General features: G+C 32.4%; 1 protein-coding gene across 1 annotated transcript in view; it reads left to right on the forward strand.

Moving 5' to 3' along the window:
• The window catches only part of LOC135950621 (calcineurin-binding protein cabin-1-like), a 355,739-nt gene that overhangs the window by 276,831 nt on the left and 55,410 nt on the right, over positions 1 to 23,498 (forward strand). Inside the window, exon 13 of the mRNA XM_065500153.1 lies at positions 6,879 to 7,381. Coding sequence (XP_065356225.1) covers positions 6,879 to 7,381 — 503 coding nt within the window. The remainder of the gene's footprint in view (positions 1 to 6,878; positions 7,382 to 23,498) is intronic.

Genomic DNA, 23,498 nt, shown 5'->3' on the forward strand with positions numbered 1-23,498 from the left:
ATAAAATGCGGCGATGGATCGGCTAGCATAATTCCTATTGGTAAAAATTCCGAATAAAGTTCTGATCTAGAGCCGATACTCAGTAATTCTAAATCATCACATGGAATTGTGCGAACCTCTTCCAATGGAGCCTTTGGATTTGATGTTGAACGTAGTACCGCGGGCTGCACTGAATCACATTTATGGTAAACGATTTTCTCCCTATCTTGATTCTTCAGCCTGATGGTATTCGGCTGATTTCGGCAAAAGTAACACAAATCGCGCGAATGCTCACTCCGCTTCAACCAAATTACTGGGTACACATATTTTATTGGGAACTGCTTAGATCGTAGTAACCCCTTGTAACAATAATTACACACAACTTCTGGTATATACCATGCCTTCGGAACCATGTTTATTAAAAAATATTGTTCATACTTATCCACAAAAGCCTTTGTTACATTTTTTCCTTTATTAAAAGGTACAAATAAACCACAAACAACACAAAATTTGTTTTTATTAGGACATTCCATATTACTTTTTAAAAATGACCACTTATTAAAAATTATTTATAAGAATTTTGACGTGTCAATTCAAAACTACTAGATGCTTGATGTTACATAAGATATTTAACTTTTTATATACAATGTATCCTGATAAATAAAAACGAATTAACTTTTAATAGACTCAACCCTTTTTTAAAATTAGTAGGAAAATTATCTGGGACATGAAAGAACAAATGTTTAAAGGATTTTCCTTGAAATTTGTTGTCCTGAAAAATTAAAAAAATATTGTTTCCATTTCTGGTGACCGTCTTCTTTTTTTTGCCAAACATTTATAAAAATATTTATTTAATTTTTTATAAATTTGTACATCCTTTAAATTTTGAAGTCCTTTAAAAAGAAGAAAGGATCAGAAAATTAAAAACTGAGAACGCAGATTTACTATATACGATCTCCAGTTTCATGTGTATGTGGACTTGTTCAAGTCCAAAAAGTACTATCTAATATTTTTGTAATCTTAATTGCTGTATCGATAAAAGTATTTTTTTTTAATGAACTTAATAATATGTTTTTTTCTGTTTAGGCTTAACTTATAAAGCTATAAGAACGAAATTTAAACATGTGTTAAGGTATATGCATGGTTTCAACATATATTTTTTTTAGAAAAATATATTGGAAATTCTCAAGGATATAAAAGGATACATTTTTCAAGGGACATTTTTTACAACTTTTCGTCCTGAAAAGTAAAAATAAAAAAAATCATCTACTTCTAGAAATTATCCCCTTTCATTTGATATCCATATAAAGAAAAACTAATGAGCAGAACTATTTAAATAATATTTTTGAAATTTGTATATCCTTAAAACTTTGAAGTCCTTTAAAAAGGAGAAAAGATCACAAAATGAAAAACTGAAAACGCAGTTTTACTATATATGATCTCAGGTTTCATATGCGTATAGTGTCGTTCAAGTCCAACAAAAAAAATGTAAAATTGTATCACGGTGTTATCAATAAAATATGCCCTAACAAATGGATGCCATTTTACAGCAAAATGTGTGATTCGGATAGATAATTAGTCTACATTGTATTTGGACGTTCGAGAAAAAACATGCCCAATTGAAATAACTCCCAATACAGTGAAATAACTCCTAATTCCCAAAATAAAATTAAATAAAACCCAACAAAAATTTCATTAGGAGTTGTTTCATTGGGAGTTATTGCATTATGAAATAACTCCTGTTGTTTTTATTTTAAAATATAGTTTTTATTTAAACTTAAAAATGATGTTCACAATTCAATGGTTTAAAAAGGAATGAATAACGAAAGCAAAAATGTTAAATTACATAGTTCCATAAACGAAACATAAATAAAAGGAACAAAAGGAATAGAGACATTCACGTTGTGTGGTTGCCATATTTTCATCACGCCCCCTCAACGTGGATGTATCTTCATATTAATTTATCTGTAATTCATCTGATCAATACAAAAATTATGTTTAGTTCTAGGTAAGTTCTTAGTAAGAACATCTGCCACCATGTTGTTAGTCGGGCAATACTGCAAAACAATTTCATTTGCCCCAACAACTTCTCGTATATGATGGTATTTTATATCTACATGTTTACTCTGTCTGTGGTATACGGGGTTAGTCGCCAGCTTCTGTGCTCCTTGGTTATCAATATGAAGAGTTACTGGCTCACCATTGGAATGATCTAATTCCATTAAAAGTCGCCGTAGATAAACTGCCTCTTTCGCTGCTTCAGATGCGGCCATGTATTCTGCCTCAGTACTGCTTAACGCTACAGAATGTTGTTTTCTCGACTCCCACGACACCAAACAGCTGCCGGCAAAAAATGAAAAACCAGTATATGACTTTCGATCAGAAATGTCACCACCCCAATCAGCATCGACGTAGCCAGATAATAAACAGTTTCCTGAAGTAGAGAAGTTCAATTTATAGTCCGCTGTACCTGCTAAGTATCTCAATACGTGCTTTACTGCATTCAAATGTTCACGATGTGGATCAGAGTTCCGTTGAGCCAGCTTAGATATTGAGTGTAAAATATCTGGTCGAGTGGTGATGGCCAAATACATCAAAGCGCCAATCATGGATTGATATTGCTGCTGATCAACCTTCTCGCAATTATCTGCACACTGTGGTTGATAACCAGCCTCAAGTGGAGTTGAAATCCTTTTGCACTCACTCATGCCATATTTCCTCAACAAGTTCTCATTATAATTTGTTTGACCAAATTTTATTGCACCAGTCTCACCGCACCGATCAATTTCAATACCCAAAAAATGGTGTAATGCATTGTACTCCTTATGGTGGAGTACCTGGCCACAGGGGAAAAAGTTTCCATATAATCAATTCCGTACTGCTGGCTACACCCCTTTGCCACCAAACGAGCCTTATGGCGTTCAACATTACCTTGTTTGTCTCTTTTCAGAGCATAAACCCATTTACACGAAATGGCCTTATGGCCATCAGGCAAATCTGACAATGCCCACGTTTTATTTCTCTCCAAAGAAGAAATTTCCGCATTCATAGCTGCTAACCATAAGTCTTTTTTGTTACAGCAAATCGCATCTTCTGTAGTCTGTGGAATTTTCATTTCCACCATGCTATTCAATTCATTAAACTCTTTGCGTGGTCTGCCGGGTTTACCATCCCTGACAAGTTTCGGCCTGCCTCTCCCGATTATTATTGGTTTTTGTTCAACGTTTTCCTGTAGCTCATATTGACTATCCTCATCGGCTGTATTAAATTCATCGTCATCATTTTTCACAGTTTCTGCAACAATTTCGACGCTATCAACATTTTCAATCTGTTGTGAGTCTGCAACATTTTCTATGTCATCTGTTCTTTCCAAATGCAATGCTAAATAATCGTTATCTTTACAGAGCTGTTGTTGATTTGTATCATCCGCCTTTTTCTCACACACTTTCAAACAATTATCTTCCTCACAGAATTGTTGTTGGTCACCCGTTTTGTTGTTGTTGTCAAAAATGTTCTCATCAAACCATACATCTTTTTGCTCAATTATACGATGTGTTTTTCCGTCCTACAGTCTGTACGCCTTCGCCACCATTGAATAGCCGACCATCATCAGTTGGTCGCCCTTTGGCTCGAACTTTGACTTCTTCGTTTTGTCCAATGCAAACGATCCAAACGTACGTAAATGTTTAACAGTAGGTTGTCTTCCATACCATACCTCATATGGTGTTTTGAAATTATTTGGTTTTGTTGGGCATCTGTCACGAATATATGCTGCTGTATTAACAGCTTCTGCCCATAAATTCTGCTGTATGCCAGCATGAAACGGCATAGAACGACCCATATCAACAAGTGTTCTGTTGCAGCGCTCAGCAACGCCGTTTTGTTGTGGTGTATACGGCAATGTTAACTGACGTTGTATACCTTGTTGTTGCAGAAATGTTTCAAACTCACCGTTTACATACTCCCTGCCGTTGTCTGTACGTAACATCACAATTTTTTCGCCTGTTTCATTTTCCACTTGTAGCTTAAATTGTTTAAACTTCTCTAGCGCCTCACTCTTCGCCTTCATAAAATAAATGAAAATTCTTCTCGACTTGTCGTCAATGAAAGTAATAAAGTATTTAGCGCCTCCCAACGATTGTGTTCTAAATGGACCACACACATCTGAGTGGACCAATTGCAACAGTTTTGTTACATGTTCTGCATGGCCTGTTGTCGTTGTTGACATTCACTGCTGTTACTATGCCTGCTTTCCTCAATTCATTCAAACTTGCGTAGTTCAAATGGCCAAACCTGTTGTGCCATAGTTCATTTGAATCAGTCATACCAAACAGCGATTCTGTTGTCTTGTATACTGCAAAAAGGTTGTCTTCCCTTGTAGCACGAAATATAATTGTACCATCTTGTCGTCTGGCTGTTGCTGTGTTTGCATCAAACTTGACCGTTAGGCCCCTGTCGACAACTCTAGTAACAGAAATAAAATTGCCCTGCAACTCGGGAGAATACAGTACATCCTCGAACGTAATATTCATATTATTAATTTTCAAATATACATCACCTTTTCCTGTTGCCGTTATGAATTTGTTGCCTGCTAATGCAATTTGTTCGTTGTGGTGCTCGAACTTGCTGAACATACTCTTTTCGTTACACATGTGTGTTGTTGCGCCACTATCGACATACCAAACACTTGGTTTCATTTTACGATCTGCTTCTGCTACTGTAGACAATGCTGTTGTTTTTGTCACCATAGACAAAGCCTGATGTTGTTGATTTTGCTGTTTTTTCTTTTTGTCACATTGGCTGGCAAAATGTCCCGTTACATTACAAATAAAACATTTTCCAGTAAAAGTCTTTTTGTTGTTGTAATGTTTTTTCTGTTTTTGCGTAGAACGAACGTTAAAACTGCTTGTTTTTTCTTCTCCTTCTACTATTTCCTTTCGTCTTTCGGCTTCTTCTAGAAGTTTTTGCTTGATGACACTTAGACTAGAATGACTATCACACGTTTCCATGGCTATCACGAAATTTTCAAAATCTCTAGGGAGGCTGCACAACAACATAATGCTCAAAAGCTCTTCCTGCATTTCTATGCCCGTTTCAGCCAATTTTTCCACTGTCTCAGAAAACTTTTTGACATGCAGCATCACGTTGGTACCTTCCTTCATTTGAAGACTTAGCAAACGCTTATATAGGGATACTTTCTGTATGGGACCTTTGGGCTGGTATGTTGTCTGTAAAGTCAACCATGCTTCATGGGATGCTTTGGCGTTCCTTATATAACCAAGTTGAGTTGGTTTCACACTTAATATAATTGACGCCAAGCCCTTTTCGTCATCCGCGTCCCATGTTGTTCTCTCCTTGTCAGTTGTACACGATTCCCTTTCAACCCTGCCGGATGCAATGTACCAAAAGCCACTATGTATTAAAACACTTTTCATCTGCACCGACCAGCTCTCATAGTTGGAGTCATCCAACTTTTCTATTTGTAAAACACTACTCATTTCGCACTTGTCCTTCAGCACAAAATAATATAATCAATTCAAGGTTACGACGTCTGGGCCCATAACCTGTTGTTTTTATTTTAAAATATAGTTTTTATTTAAACTTAAAAAAAAGGAATGAATAACGAAAGCAAAAATGTTAAATTACATAGTTCCATAAACGAAACATAAATAAAAGGAACAAAAGGAATAGAGACATTCACGTTGTGTGGTTGCCATATTTTCATCAACTCCCAACAAAAAAATATGAAATAACTCCCCATGCGTTAGGAGTCATAATGAAATAAGTCCTAAGTTGTATGAAAAAATTGTTGGGTGTTATTTAATTTTTTCGTTATTTCGTTTGGAAGTTATTTCACGGTACCAATAAATGCATGTCGTTTTAAAGCGTCATCAGTTTTCTTTCCAGAAGTTAAGTACTCTGTTCAAAATTTATTGCGAAATGCTGTCAAACTATATATAAAATATTTTTGAATGAAATATTTGCGAAATAATTTCGCAAAAGCAGTACTCTGTTCTTTTTGTGAAATACATCTGGTAACCTAATTTTTCCACACGAAATAACATAAGCAGTACTTCTTTCGCACGAAATTAAAATCATCAGTTGATCATTTGTTGTATATAAAATTTTTCGCACGAAACAACCATCATTTTTCGCAAATATGAACAGAGTTCTAAGCTAAACACGTTAAAAGAAATATCGGACAAAAACTGACTGAGTTACAGGTCGTTAAGTGGACGAACATCACTGAAAACGGTTTTTTTAGAATAACTTCTGAATTTGAGGGTGTTTCTGAAATTTTTTGACACAATTTGTATGTACTCAGCAAGACCTATAACCCACGCTAGGTCGTTTTACAATTCACATTAAGGTTAGAAAATAAGAAATAGAATGTACTTTTTATTACATTAGAAACTAATTTTAGATAGACTAAATATATTGTAAATCATTACGGTACGGTTAGCGAAGCACACCGGTTTTGATGATTTTAAATATCTTAAATCTCAAATCATAGGAGTACAGGTGATCTAAAGGGAGATGCAACAGTTATCAACTCATATATACACTAGACTACGAAACCGTTCAAATGAAAATTAACTCAGAAACTCAGTGTTAAATATGATTAAGATATCTGCAATTATTCACAAGCTACCTATTTATTTCCAATACAATATGTTTCCAGTCCACTTGTATAGGCCTATAATAGGAAAGGCTATTGGCGATGAAATTAAATAAATATCAAAAATTGTAGGCAAACATTTGGTACATTACAGTAGTCACTCATTAAAAGTTAGTTCAACATAAAGTTAGCGATAGATTTTAATAAATACGTATATCAAATCAACACCAATAATTTGCAAAATACTGCATAATTAATTAATATTTTTTTTTCTCTTTAGGTGACTTATTGTTTGTTTAAATACCCTCAAAAAAAAGCACGTTTAAGACATTTGGAGGACCATGAAGCTTCTCAAATCAAACTATGTTGGCCAAAGGCTATACAAGTTTTTGATTTATATCGACCAGAAGATCTGCCTGAATTTAACTCCTACAAACTAGAATCAATAACATCTGATATGGAGCAACTTTTATTAAGGATAGTATCATTGATGCCCAAGGAGCTTGATCCAGCAATGTCAATAAATCATGTAACAATGTATATTGAAGGACTTTGTGCATCGCCGCCTATGGATGCAAATGCTTTTAAGTTGCCTTATAAAGTATTAAGCTTGTATTATTTACTGGCAGATTTCTATTTCAAAAACAGAGACTTCATAAAGGCTATCAAATTTTACACACTTGATTTGACAGTTAATCCTACAAGATTCGACTCATGGGCTGGCATGGCTTTATCTAAAGCAAGTAAAATAGAAACAAAGCTTAATGGTCTGGATCCAATAAGGTAATGCAGAATTTTGTTTTAAAGTTAAAAGTTAGTTTATTTGTTCACATATTTTTGATTTTACACTATTACCCTCAGAAGTACATATAATTTCGTTGGATTTTGATAGAGTGAAATTATAATTCTTAGGTCTACAATTGAGTTGAGTTATTCATAGAGTTTCGGTTTCAGTTACCGAAACCGACAATTATTCTTCAGTTTTTACTTTTAATCTATTTTTAGAGGCTTGCAAGGAAACCTATTAATAAATAATGACACAAACTCATTTAAAAATATTGATCACAAGAAAATTTCCTGGTAAATAAACCAAATTACTGTTTATTTATTTAATTTTATAAAAATAATGCAACATTTTTGTAACAAATATTTATTTAGTTGTTTTCAAATATCTGATACAAGTATGGAGTATGGACTCGGTGCGCTTTGCCACCCCAATTGGAAGAAAGAAATAGTACCATTAAGTCTCCCTTAGTGAATTAATACAAATTCAGGATATCATGTTTCTAGTTTCATGTTTATTGATTCATTGTAATGTGGATTCTAGCTCATTCGAAAGGTATTAATGGAATAAAAAAAGTACCATAAAGACCCACATTTTGTATTCCTAATCAGCATCATGATTCTAGATTCATGCTAAAGAAAGGTACCATTGAAGTCTCCTTTTGTGAATTCTAACTCATTCAGAATCATGTGTACCATTTTGAAGAACGAAGTTTGGTTTAGTTCTCCTTTTTTGGTATTATAATACCATTGAGTCCACTATTCTTGATTATTTCTTTTCTGAAATCATATTAACCAACTTTAATGTATATACGCTAATTTAATATATTGAAAGAGTACCATTGAAATGAATTTATCCTCTTGAACACCCGACAAGTTTGAATTTTAAATTTGTATAGCATTTCCTACATTCTCAACTGATTTTGTTTCTATAACACTTAATATTTAACTGTTGTTTTTATTTTAAAATATAGTTTTTATTTAAACTTAAAAATGATGTTCACAATTCAATGGTTTAAAAAGGAATGAATAACGAAAGCAAAAATGTTAAATTACATAGTTCCATAAACGAAACATAAATAAAAGGAAAAAAAGGAATAGAGACATTCACGTGGTGTGGTTGCCATATTTTCATCACACCCCCTCAACGTGGATGTATCTTCATATTAATTTATCTTAAATTCATCTGATCAATACAAAAATTATGTTTAGTTCCAGGTAAGTTCTTAGTAAGAACATCTGCCACCATGTTGTTAGTCGGGCAATACTGCAAAACAATTTCATTTGCCCCAACAACCTCTCGTATATGATGGTATTTTATATCTACATGTTTACTCCTTCTGTGGTGTACGGGGTTAGTCGCCAGCTTCTGTGCTCCTTGGTTATCAATATGAAGAGTTACTGGCTCACCATTGGAATGATCTAATTCCATTAAAAGTCGCCGTAGATAAACTGCCTCTTTCGCTGCTTCAGATGCGGCCATGTATTCTGCCTCAGTACTGCTTAACGCTACAGAATGTTGTTTTCTCGACTCCCACGACACCAAACAGCTGCCGACAAAAAATGAAAAACAAGTATATGACTTTCGATCAGAAATGTCACCACCCCAATCAGCATCGAAGTAGTCAGATAATAAACAGTTTCCTGAAGTAGCGAAGTTCAATTTATAAGTATCTCAATACGTGCTTTACTGCATTCAAATGTTCACGATGTGGATCAGAGTTCCGTTGAGCCATCTTAGATATTGAGTGTAAAATATCTGGTCGAGTGGTGATGGCCAAATACATCAAAGCGCCAACCATGGATTGATATTGCTGCTGATCAACCTTCTCGCAATTATCTGCACACTGTGGTTGATAACCAGCCTCAAGTGGAGTTGAAATCCTTTTGCACTCACTCATGCCATATTTCCTCAACAACTTCTCAATATAATTTGTTTGCCCAACTTTTATTGCACCAGTCTCGCCGCACCGATCAATTTCAATACCCAAAAAATGGTGTAATGCCCCTTTGTCCGACACATCAAATTTGCTGCATATTTGCATTTTGACCTCCAACACAATTTGCCTATCAGCACACCCGATAATAATATCGTCTACGTACACGGCTATCAACACTAAATTATCATTAATTTTTCTCTTATACAGGCAAGGGTAAGCTTCAATCGGTTGAAAACCAAATTTCTTCAATACTGCATCCAATTTGGAGTTCCACTCCCTACCTGACTGCTTCAAGCCATATATTGCCTTATTAAGGCGTAAAACTTTATTAGGGTACCTTTCATTCTTAAAGCACTGTGGCTGTTTTATATAAATTTCGTCATGCAAATCACTATTCAGATATGCGGTACTTACATCAATTTGATGTAGATGCATTTTATCCTCAACAGCTAGCGCAAATAAAATCCTTATGGTGGAGTTCCTGGCCACAGGGGAAAAAGTTTCCATATAATCAATTCCGTACTGCTGGCTACACCCCTTTGCCAGCAAACGAGCCTTATGGCGTGCAACATTACCTTGTTTGTCTCTTTTCAGAGCATAAACCCATTTACACGAAATGGCCTTATGGCCATCAGGCAAATCTGACAATGTCCACGTTTTATTTCTCTCCAAAGAAGAAATTTCCGCATTCATAGCTGCTAACCATAAGTCTTTTTCGTTACAGCAAATCGCATCTTCTGTAGTCTGTGGAATTTTCATTTCCACCATGCTATTCAATTCATTAAAATCTTTGCGTGGTCTGCCGGGTTTACCATCCCTGACATGTTTCGGCCTGCCTCTCCCGATTATTATTGGTTTTTGTTCAACGTTTTCCTGTAGCTCATATTGACTATCCTCATCGGCTGTATTAAATTCATCATCATCATTTTTCACGTTTCTGCAACAATTTCGACGTTATCAACATTTTCAATCTGTTGTGATTCTGCAACATTTTCTATGTCATCTGTTCTTTCCAAATGCAATGCTAAATCATCCGCCTTTTTCTCACATACTTTCAAACAATTCACTTCCTCGCAGAATTGTTGTTGGTCACCCGTTTTGTTGTTGTTGTCAAAATTGTTCTCATCAAACCATACATCTCTTTGCTCAATTATACGATGTGTTTTCCCGTCATAAAGTCTGTACGCCTTCGCCACCATTGAATAGCCGATCATCATCAGTTGGTCGCCCTTTGGCTCGAACTTTGATTTCTTCGTTTTGTCCAATGCAACCGCAAACGATCCAATCGTACGTAAATGTTTAACAGTAGGTTGTCTTCCATACCATACCTCATATGGTGTTTTGAAATTATTTGGTTTTGTTGGGCATCTGTCACGAATATATGCTGCTGTATTAACAGCTTCTGCCCATAAATTCTGCTGTACGCCAGCATGAAACGGCATAGAACGACCCATCTCAACAAGTGTTCTGTTGCAGCGCTCAGCAACGCCGCGGCAACAAAACGGCGCGCCGTTTTGTTGTCGGCGCGCCGTTTTGTTGTGGTGTATACGGCACTGTTAACTGACGTTGTATACCTTGTTGTTGCAGAAATGTTTCAAACTCACCGTTTACATACTCCCTGCCGTTGTCTGTACGTAACATCACAATTTTTTCTCCTGTTTCATTTTCCACTTGTAGCTTAAATTGTTTAAACTTCTCTAGCGCCTCACTCTTCGCCTTCATAAAATAAATGAAAATTCTTCTCGACTTGTCGTCAATGAAAGTAATAAAGTATTTAGCGCCTCCCAACGATTGTGTCCTAAATGGACCACACACATCTGAGTGGACAGTTTTGTTGAAACGTGATCACTCTCATTAGGAAATGGTAGAACATGTATTTTGCACATCATACATGTTCTGCATGGCCTGTTGTCATTGTTGACATTCACTGCTGTTACTATGCCTGCTTTCCTCAATTCATTCAAACTTGCGTAGTTCAAATGGCCAAACCTGTTGTGCCATAGTTCATTTGAATCAGTCATACCAAACAGCGATTCTGTTGTCTTGTATACTGCAAAAAGGTTGTCTTCCCTTGTAGCACGAAATATAATTGTACCATCTTGTCGTCTGGCTGTTGCTGTGTTTGCATCAAATTTGAGCGTTAGGCCCCTGTCGACAACTCTAGTAACAGAAATAAAATTGCCCTGCAACTCGGGAGAATACAGTACATCTTCGAACGTAATATTTATATTATTAATTTTCAAATATACATCACCTTTTCCTGTTGCCGTTATGAATTTGTTGCCTGCTAATGCAATTTGTTCGTTGTGCTGCTCGAACTTGCTGAACATACTCTTTTCGTTACACATGTGTGTTGTTGCGCCTCTATCGACATACCAAACACTTGGTTTCATTTTACGATCTGCTTCTGCTACTGTAGACAATGCTGTTGTTTTTGTCACCATAGACAAAGCCTGATGTTGTTGATTTTGCTGTTTTTTCTTTTTGTCACATTGGTTGGCAAAATGTCCCGTTACATTACAAATAAAACATTTTCCAGTAAAAGTCTTTTTGTTGTTGTAATGTTTTTTCTGTTTTTGCGTATAACGAGCTGACTGCTTGTTTTTTCTTCTCCTTCTACTATTTCCTTTCGTCTTTCGGCTTCTTCTAGAAGTTTTTGCTTGATGACACTTAGACTAGAAAGACTGTCACGCGTTTCCATGGCTATCACGAAATTTTCAAAATCTCTAGTTAGGCTGCACAACAACATAATGCTCAAAAGCTCTTCCTGCATTTCTATGCCCGTTTCAGCCAATTTTCCCACTGTCTCAAAAAACTTTTTGACATGCAGCATCACGTTGGTACCTTCCTTCATTTGAAGACTTAGCAAACGCTTATATAGGGATACTTTCTGTATGGGACCTTTGGGCTGGTATGTTGTCTGTAAAGTCAACCATGCTTCATGGGATGTTTTGGCGTTCCTTATATAACCAAGTTGAGTAGGTTTCACACTTAATATAATTGACGCCAAGCCCTTTTCGTCATCCGCGTCCCATGTTGTTCTCTCCTTGTCAGTTGTACACGATTCCCTTTCAACCCTGCCGGATGCAATGTACCAAAAGCCACTATGTATTAAAACACTTTTCATCTGCACCGTCCAACTCTCATAGTTGGAGTCATCCAACTTTTCTATTTGTAAAACACTACTCATTTCGCACTTGTCCTTCAGCACAAAATAATATAATCAATTCAAGGTTACGACGTCTGGGCCCATAACCTGTTGTTTTTATTTTAAAATATAGTTTTTATTTAAACTTAAAAATGATGTTCACAATTCAATGGTTTAAAAAGGAATGAATAACGAAAGCAAAAATGTTAAATTACATAGTTCCATAAACGAAACATAAATAAAAGGAACAAAAGGAATAGACAGACACCATTTCCAAACGAATGAATAAATCACAAGGACATCTTTTAGCCCACTGTAAAATTTGCAGTGACATTAATGTTTACAAATTACCTTTCAATTTCTAGTAGTTATTTCGGCATGCATGGAAATAACAAATTCAATTTAATTAACAAACGTGTTAATTGAATTGAAACTTTTGGCAGCAACAAGTAAAATTAAAATAATTTACACAACAATCAAAAATGATTAAAATGAAATGAAACGAAATTTTCAAGAACTAAAATTATGGCAACCACACGTTGTGTAGTTGCCATATTTTCATCATTAACAAATTATCTCATAACCGAAATAAAACCGAAACCGATCGGTATTAAATTTTTAAAAACCGAAACCGCGGTTTTGATATTCTTCGGTTTTTTGGAAACTAGTTATTCATGAACAATTAAACAATTCAGTCAAATTAATAGTGTTAAGTTGTTCAATCTCCTTGTTCTTTTTATTCGTTTTATCATTTTTGATCATTTGACAATATTGTTAATGTTTGAAACTTACCTTTTCGTAACGCTTTTAAATGGCATTTAAGTTGTTTGAAATGTATTAAATGATTTCATCATAATTAAATGTTCTGTTAATAATATAATTTTAGTACGCACTTTTTTCTCGTCACTCATTTTAATCAGATTAACAACAAATGAACATAATTGACATTAAACATAATAATTGACATACTTTATAAAGGTAACTTGATCAAAAAAAAATAATACTTGGGTTAAAAGTTTTAAGAAAAAACGTGTGTTAAGGTTTTTTCGATCGTACTTCTTAGTTTCTAAAAGCAGTAAAGAAATCGTTCAGTCAGAGTACAGCTATTGCTTGAATTTATTTCTTAAGCGAATTTAATTTAATTAGATTTAATTTAATTTGTTTCGCGAAAGAAATTTAATGTAAAGAATGCTAAATTGAATTCGTTTAATTTTATTTTTCTTTATGAAGTATATGAAAAACTTTTTTCTTGTTTTATACTATTTTGAATTAGATTTTTTTTATATTAACCTAAATATTTTATGATCTAACAATTCTAAACGAGTTTTTATTGCTCTTTAATTTTTTTACAATACACAATGTTAATATGTTATTCTCACAGTGGTTTTATATCGCTCTCACAAGAAAATAACATTGTGAAAAAAAATACAAAAAAAAATGTATATACAAAGATAACACAGTACAACATATTTCAGTTCATTGCTTTGGGACTCAATTCTGACAATTGCACGTGAAAGTAGCCCCAAAAATAAGAACTTCTGCATCATAATTTATGACCATACGAATTTAGTTTTCCTCAAGGTGGATTTTTATCACTTTTTCTATATTTTAGCGCGGTTATATCTCGTATACCGTACGGAATATCTCTTTTGTGGCTGAAGCAAAGTTGTAGATATTGAATAGTAGACGGAACATACCTACCCGAAAAAGGTGCATCCAGTGCCTTAAAAATCGCAAAAATGACAATATTTTTTAATTTTTTACCAATTTTTCACATTTTTTGCTCAATAACTGGATTACAAATCCAATTATGGACCGATCACCATGAAATTAGGTCGTGTGATTTATGTCTATATGAATTTTTAACAGATTTATTCACTTTAAAGTGATTTTCGGAAGCGGGTCTTTTATGGGAGCTATGAATAATAATCGACGCTAATTAAATACTTATAAATATATTACGAGAATCACGACTTCAGCAAATGCGTCGCAGTGCATCTTCATCGAGAGCTCCTGAGACACCTCAACAGCATATCGAAAGACTAGAAGCCAATAGCTCCCGGATTGGCTGTGGGAACGTGCAATTTTGGCATCAACAAATTATGATGTTAACAAGTTCGATGACCAAATACAATTGAAAGTGCCTGGCGAAACAATAAAATACAAATTGATAAATTATCCTACGGAATTTTTGAATTCACATTGACTTTGTCCGACACTGTATTTTGAAATCGAGATCGAGATGCAATATAAAACAGATGTTTTCTAAAGGCCAGCAGGGTTCAGCTAGTTTAACATAAGTGTGGGACGTATTTAACTTACGTATCTTCACACCCTTAAAAAATGCATACTAATTTATCAGTAATGAGCTGTAATTATTATTTTAAAACGAGTCATTGATGTACCCTTGTACTTTAATGCATCGAATTGTTTCGAAAATAGTAGAATTGTACCAACTATGCCATCCCTGGGTTGTACTACTACTTCCAAATTTGAGTAAGGATTGATATCGTAAAATTCTTAACACACGTTTTTCATTAAAGCTTTTAAGCCAAGTATTATTTAATTTTTATACCCTTCACCATGAGTGGCAAGGGTATATATAAGTTTGTCATTCCGTTTGTAATTTCCACATTTTTCATTTGCGACCCATAAAGTATATATATTCTGGATCGTTATAGATAGCGGAATCGATATAGCCATGTCCGTCTGTGTGTTGAAATCAACTTTCCGAAGCCCCCAAATAACATACATACATGATTTATATATCAATATCTCCGGAATTCTTCCGGCTCGGTTGCTATTTAAAATCGAGAAAATCGGTCCACAAATGGCTGAGATATAAGGAACAAACCAGGACAACCTCAATTTTTTACCTATTTTTGACCTATATCTGGATTACTAAGTCATTAATATAGACAATATGGATATCTAATGATAGATATTTCAAAGACCTTTGCAACGACGTATATAAGACCATATATAAGTTGTACCTGGGTTGAGATATAACCAAAAAAACCAAAACACAATGTAATTTGTTATTGTTTTCAATGACGTCATGCAAATATATGTATAATAACAAACAAATCTTTATTTGTATGCATGTATGTGTTTTTTTGTCAATCTTCAGCAATGCGAATTTATATACCAGGTGGTGTCGATTCTACAACGAGTACATCATTTACAAAAACCACTTGCAATTTGTTTATGTGGTTTAAGCTGTCAAAGAGTGCCTGTTGTTTTTGTTACTTTTACGTTTGTTGTAGCATTCGCCGCAACAATCACAGGATAATTGACAGCTCAAACATCCAAACAACATTAATCAGCTGTGCTATCAACACCACCTGGTATATAAATTCGCCTTGAGAGAGAGCTTTTTATAATGTGTTCTCAAAAGAGCAACTCTCTCACGCGTACACAGAACCAGTGTTGCTATATATTTTTTGAAGAAAACTTTTTATTTCTAAATACATACTAAAATTACAAAACACAATTCGTACATATATGTAATCAAACTGAGATAATTTATGTGAATTTAGTGCTGGAGACACTTTCAATATATTCAAATCAATCTCCCCATTAAGTGAATGAATTTGGGGACAATCATTTTGAAATCATCGGTTCAACTTATTGATATCAATTTTCCAAAAAAAATAAAACTTTTTGCGTCTCAAAAACCTTGCTAAAAAAGGAAAACTTGACATATGGTAACACTGCACAGAACACATATTGTACAAAAACAACAACCACGTTGTTTGAGCACGTTGCGTTTGCGCTTATTTCATTTTTGTTGTTGTTTGTTGCTATTGTCAACAAATAATTGAGCAACGCAACCACTCCCAGCAAGGCGAATCTATAGAAGGTGACGACAGAACTACAACATGCACAAAAACAACAGGTACTTTGTTTTTGTTAAAAGATAGTCGAACTGTCAAAGTTGCCTGTTGTTGTTTTTGCTTTTGGGTTTGTTGTATTTTTCGCCACAACAATCACAAGTGAATTGACAGTTCACTTGTCTAAACAATTCGCCTTGACTCCCATATTATTATTCTATTTTTTTAGCCGTTTTAAACATGAAAATAAATAGCAAACATTTCAGAAAAAGCTTTTTGTTCGATTCTTGTGTTTAATTCTTTTAATACCCTTCATCATACGTGGCAAGGCTATATACATATGGGGGATTTCATGTCAAGTGAACCAACTTTTGAAATCGATGTCTTCCGATCGGGATGAAATTTGCACCAAGGTTAGCTCTATTGGATAGTAACTCAGACACAATTTTTCAACAACATCGGTCGAGAACTCTCTGAGTTATAAAATTTTGACAATTTGGTCAAACAGGGGTTTTTTCTTATCCATGTAACTTATTACCTATTGTTCTTAGCAAAATGTGTTCCAAATAGTATAGATAGCTATTTCTTCGATCTTTCGAAAAAAAATATTTAAAAAAAAAAAATAAAAAATTTTTAATATTTTTTTTCCGAAATCAAAAACTTTTTTGACTTTTTTTTAAAATACGCTATTTTTTTTTATTTTTTTTTTTTTCTTAAAATAAAGTTTAGATATTTTCCTTGAACACCTACTTGGTCGCTTAGTGGGATGCGAGTGGGATATCTATCAAAATAAATATTTTGTAACTCAAAACATAAAATTTTTGACTTTTTTTGCAAAATCAAAAACTTTGCTGACTTTTTTTTTTCAAAATGGACCCGTTTTTAATCTTTTTTTTTAGGTCAAACAAAAGCTTAGATATTATCCTTGAAGACCCTTTTGGTCGCTTAGTGGGATGCGAGTGGGATATCTATCAAAATAAATATTTTTTAACTCAAGACTTACAATTTTTGACTTTTTTTTTTGCAAATACGATTTTTTTTCCAAATGGGCCCTTTTTTTAAAATTTTTTTTGTAGTCAGAAGAAAGCTTAGGTCCATTCCTTTAAGATATTTTTAGTCCCTTAGTGGGATGCGAGTAGGATATCTATCAAAATAAATATTTTGTAACGCAAGACATACAATTTTTTAATTTTTTTTTGCAAAATCAAAATTTTTTTCCAATATGGGCCCTTTTTTAATTTTTTTTTTTGCTCAAAAGAAAGCCTAGGTCCATTCCTTTAAGATATTTTTAGTCCCTTAGTGGGATGCGAGTGGGATATCTATCAAAATAAATGTTTTAACACAAAAATTGTATGTCTTGAGTTACAAAACATTTATTTTGATATATATCCCACTCGCATCCCACTAAGCGATCAAAACCATCTTAAAGGAATAGGCCTAAGCTTTCTTTATAGCAAAAAAAAAAAATTACAAAAAGGGCCCATTTTAAAAAAAAGTCAAAAAAGTTTTTGATTTTGCCAAAAAATCAAAAATTGTATATCTTGAGTTACAAAATATTTATTTTGATAGATATCCCACTCGTATCCCACTAAGGGACCTAAAATATCTTAAAGGAATGGACCTAAGCTTTCTTTTGACTAAAAAAAAATTTTTAAAAAAGGGCCCATTTTGAAAAAAAATTCGAATTTGCAAAAAAAAAGTCAATAATTGAATGTCTTGAGTTACAACATTTTTATTTTAATAGATATCCTACTCACATCTTCCTAAGTGACAAAATAGGTCTTAAAGGAAAAGACCTAAGCTTTCTTTTGAGCAAAAAAATTTTTTTAAAAAAAAGTCCCATATTGGAAAAAAATTTCGATTTTGCAAAAAAAAATTAAAAAATTGTATGTCTTGCGTTACAAAATATTTATTTTGATAGATATCCCACTCGCATCCCACTAAGGGACTAAAAATATCTTAAAGGAATGGACCTAGGCTTTCTTTTGAGCAAAAAAAAAAAATTAAAAAAGGGCCCATATTGGAAAAAAATTTTGATTTTGCAAAAAAAAATTAAAAAATTTTATGTCTTGCGTTACAAAATATTTATTTTGATAGATATCCTACTCGCATCCCACTAAGGGACTAAAAATATCTTAAAGGAATGGACCTAAGCTTTCTTTTGACTACAAAAAAAATTTTAAAAAAAGGGCCCATTTGGAAAAAAAATCGTATTTGCAAAAAAAAAAGTCAAAAATTGTAAGTCTTGAGTTAAAAAATATTTATTTTGATAGATATCCCACTCGCATCCCACTAAGCGACCAAAAGGGTCTTCAAGGATAATACCTAAGCTTTTGTTTGACCTAAAAAAAAAGATTAAAAAAGGGTCCATTTTGAAAAAAAAAAGTCAACAAAGTTTTTGATTTTGCAAAAAAAGTCAAAAATTTTATGTTTTGAGTTACAAAATATTTATTTTGATAGATATCCCACTCGCATCCCACTAAGCGACCAAGTAGGTGTTCAAGGAAAATATCTAAACTTTATTTTAAGAAAAAAAAAAAAATAAAAAAAAATAGCGTATTTTAAAAAAAAGTCAAAAAAGTTTTTGATTTCGGAAAAAAAATATTAAAAATTTTTTATTTTTTTTTTTAAATATTTTTTTTCGAAAGATCGAAGAAATAGCTATCTATACTATTTGGAACACATTTTGCTAAGAACAATAGGTAATAAGTTACATGGATAAGAAAAAACCCCTGTTTGACCAAATTGTCAAAATTTTACCCCCTATAACTCAGAGAGTTCTCGACCGATGTTGTTGAAAAATTGTGTCTGAGTTACTATCCAATAGAGCTAACCTTGGTGCAAATTTCATCCCGATCGGAAGACATCGATTTCAAAAGTTGGTTCACTTGACATGAAATCCCCCATATGTATATTTAAGTTTGTCATTCCGTTTGCAATTTCTATAAAATTTTATGAAATTTCAACAGATTATGTAAACGATTCTATATTGGATTTGCTGTTACGGTTCCATATGTGTTCTCCTATTTTAAGATTTTCTTTTCTTTAAATCTTATATACAGGGATGGAAAATTATATTTTTGTTCCGTATTAAAATAGTATTAAAAAATTACTTTCTTCATCACCAGAGTACTTAAAATTTTAATATTACTGTAGCTTTATGTTGTAAACAGTCGTCTGTTATCACAAAATTGTCTATAGAAAGTGCTGTTGAATACGAGATTTTCTATAGAAAATTCTGTTATAATAGATAAGATTTTTAAAGAAAATGCTGTTTTTCATACGATTTTGTATAGAAAATACTGTTATACACAACATGTCCAAAAAATATAGTTATAGACAAGATTTTCTATAGAAAATTATTTTATTTTCTATAGAAAAATGTTACACTCAAGATTTTCAACAGAAAATATAGTTATACTTAAGATTTTCTATAGAAAATATTGTTCTACACAAGATTTTCTATAGAAAATATTGTTCTACACAAGATTTTCTATAGAAAATATTGTTCTACACAAGATTTTCTATAGAAAATATTGTTCTACACAAGATTTTCTATAGAAAATATTGTTCTACACAAGATTTTCTATAGAAAATATTGTTCTACACAAGATTTTCTATAGAAAATATTGTTCTACACAAGATTTTCTATAGAAAATATTGTTCTACACAAGATTTTCTATAGAAAATATTGTTCTACACAAGATTTTCTATAGAAAATATTGTTCTACACAAGATTTTCTATAGAAAATATTGTTCTACACAAGATTTTCTATAGAAAATATTGTTCTACACAAGATTTTCTATAGAAAATATTGTTCTACACAAGATTTTCTATAGAAAATATTGTTCTACACAAGATTTTCTATAGAAAATATTGTTCTACACAAGATTTTCTATAGAAAATATTGTTCTACACAAGATTTTCTATAGAAAATATTGTTCTACACAAGATTTTCTATAGAAAATATTGTTCTACACAAGATTTTCTATAGAAAATATTTTCTACACAAGATTTTCTATAGAAAATATTGTTCTACACAAGATTTTCTATAGAAAATATTGTTCTACACAAGATTTTCTATAGAAAATATTGTTCTACACAAGATTTTCTATAGAAAATATTGTTCTACACAAGATTTTCTATAGAAAATATTGTTCTACACAAGATTTTCTATAGAAAATATTGTTCTACACAAGATTTTCTATAGAAAATATTGTTCTACACAAGATTTTCTATAGAAAATATTGTTCTACACAAGATTTTCTATAGAAAATATTGTTCTACACAAGATTTTCTATAGAAAATATTGTTCTACACAAGATTTTCTATAGAAAATATTGTTCTACACAAGATTTTCTATAGAAAATATTGTTCTACACAAGATTTTCTATAGAAAATATTGTTCTACACAAGATTTTCTATAGAAAATATTGTTCTACACAAGATTTTCTATAGAAAATATTGTTCTACACAAGATTTTCTATAGAAAATATTGTTCTACACAAGATTTTCTATAGAAAATATTGTTCTACACAAGATTTTCTATAGAAAATATTGTTCTACACAAGATTTTCTATAGAAAATATTGTTCTACACAAGATTTTCTATAGAAAATATTGTTCTACACAAGATTTTCTATAGAAAATATTGTTCTACACAAGATTTTCTATAGAAAATATTGTTCTACACAAGATTTTCTATAGAAAATATTGTTCTACACAAGATTTTCTATAGAAAATATTGTTCTACACAAGATTTTCTATAGAAAATATTGTTCTACACAAGATTTTCTATAGAAAATATTGTTCTACACAAGATTTTCTATAGAAAATATTGTTCTACACAAGATTTTCTATAGAAAATATTGTTCTACACAAGATTTTCTATAGAAAATATTGTTCTACACAAGATTTTCTATAGAAAATATTGTTCTACACAAGATTTTCTATAGAAAATATTGTTCTACACAAGATTTTCTATAGAAAATATTGTTCTTCACAAGATTTTCTACAGAAAATATTGTTCTTCACAAGATTTTCTACAGAAAATATTGTTATACTCAAGATTTTTTATAGAAAATGTTGTTCTACACAAGATTTTGACCTATATCTGTATTATGGATATCTAATGATAGATATTTCAAAAATCTTTGCAACGACGTATATAAGACCACAGTAAGTTGGACCTACAATAGGTCAAAAATCGAAAAAATATTTTTTAACCCAAATTTTTTTTTTCACTAAATTTAAAAAAAAAAATTAAAAAACAATTTCGAAAAAAAATTCCAAAAAATTGGAAAAATAAAATTGAATTTGTGTTTACCTAAAAATATTTAAAATTTTTATTTTAAAGTATAATTTGGTGAAGGGTATTTAAGATTCGGCACAGCCGAATATAGCTCTCTTACTTGTTTTTGATCAAGTTACCTTCGTAAGGCATGTCATTTATTATGTTTAATGTAAATTATGTAGCAAAAAGTTATACGGGAATACAAAATTAATTTTTTTTTGTTAAGAATTAGTGTGCTGAATTCCCAATAATTGATAAATTCACTAAAATTTATTGTTGGGGGATAAGCTAGTTCCTATGCGCATTTCAATGGTTGCTTAGGCCAGGAATCCTTTTCCCAAAAGGCTAAAGATTTTATACAAATAAAACACTAGAGTGAATGAGAATTACAGACACTCAAGCTTTATTTGTAAAAATATCAAAGCTTAAACAAAACACCAACAATAAACAGTGAGTTTATCTTTTCTTACATTTTTCAATTATGTTCATTTGTTGTTAATCTGATTAAAATGAGTGACCAGAAAAAAGTGCGTACTAAAATTATTAAATATTTTCAACAAAACCCAACTTGGTTCTACAAAAAGGTTGGCCAAACAATCAAAGGTCGGTATCAAACTGTTTCCAATGTTATTAAACAGTATCGGGAGATCTTGTCCATTGATAAAACCTGGTTCTGGTAAAAGGAATGGTCCACATGATGTTTCTAAAGCCAAAAAAATAGAAAGCATTTTCAGAAGAGCTCTCAACACCCCCGGTAGGAAAGCAGCACGGTTAGGTCAGTACTCGGACTATTTGGAACGAAAAGTTGAAGCCAATGGAGGTTTAAAAGCATACAAAGCTCAAAAAGTTACTCACAGGAACTCTGCTAAAAATTTAGAGGCCAAAGACAGAGCACGAAATTTAAGTCAAATTTTATACAAAAAATATACCTGCTGCATAATGGATGACGAAATGTACGTATGGAAATTTGTTCGCAGCTTCTGGGTAAATTTTTTTATGTTGCACACGCTCGAGGGAATGTTGAAAAAAAGTTTAGGACCCAAAAGCAGACAAAATTTCCCAAAAAGTTCTTGGTATGGCAAGCAATATGCAGTTGCGGCAAAAAAGCCAAACATTTGTTACAAAGGTCTCCGAAATAGCGAAATTTACATCAAGGAATGTTTACAAAAAAGTATGTTTCCATTCATAAGACTTCTTAATGTATCCATATATTTTTGACTTAAGAGAGGCAATTCCTTCAAACTGCCTGGAGTTGAGTCCAGTGGAGAGATATTGGGCTCTTGTTAAAAGAGAATTGAAGAGCACAAAAAAGGTGTCCAAAAGTGTGGTCGATTTTAAACGGAGATGGACAACCTGTTTGAACAAAGTGACATGAAGCCCTATAAAAACCATAATAGAAGGGTTTTCGAAAAAGGTTCAAAATTTCACCATTAGTGATTAGAACTATAAAAATATTTTTTTTTTGTAAATTGTAACAATAATTTCCATCAAATAAAAAAAGATTCAAATCTGTAAGTTTAGTGTTTAATTTTTATTAACATACTAGATGACCGCCCGGCTTCGCCCGGTAGCTATTTATTTATTTAGATATTTATTATAATTAAAATTACAATAAATCTTATAACTAAAAGCACTAGCAACTTAGGCTATCGGCTTATGTTGTATATAAGTATAAGAATATATTAGTATAAAGAAAATGAAAAATGTTAAATTTTATTATGTAATTGAAGGTGTTGTAGGAAACTATATATTTTATTTACATTATCCTCTGAAGGACATTTTAGTATATCTATCATACTGTGAGAGTTGAATATTCTTAAGCGTGCGTTATTAAGCGTCGGACAGTCTAGGAGAAGATGTGGTGTTGTAAATGGTGTATTGTTGCAAAAAGCGCACACAGGTT

Source organism: Calliphora vicina, chromosome 2, assembly GCF_958450345.1.
Source record: "Calliphora vicina chromosome 2, idCalVici1.1, whole genome shotgun sequence".
Taxonomy (NCBI): Eukaryota; Metazoa; Arthropoda; class Insecta; order Diptera; family Calliphoridae; genus Calliphora; species Calliphora vicina.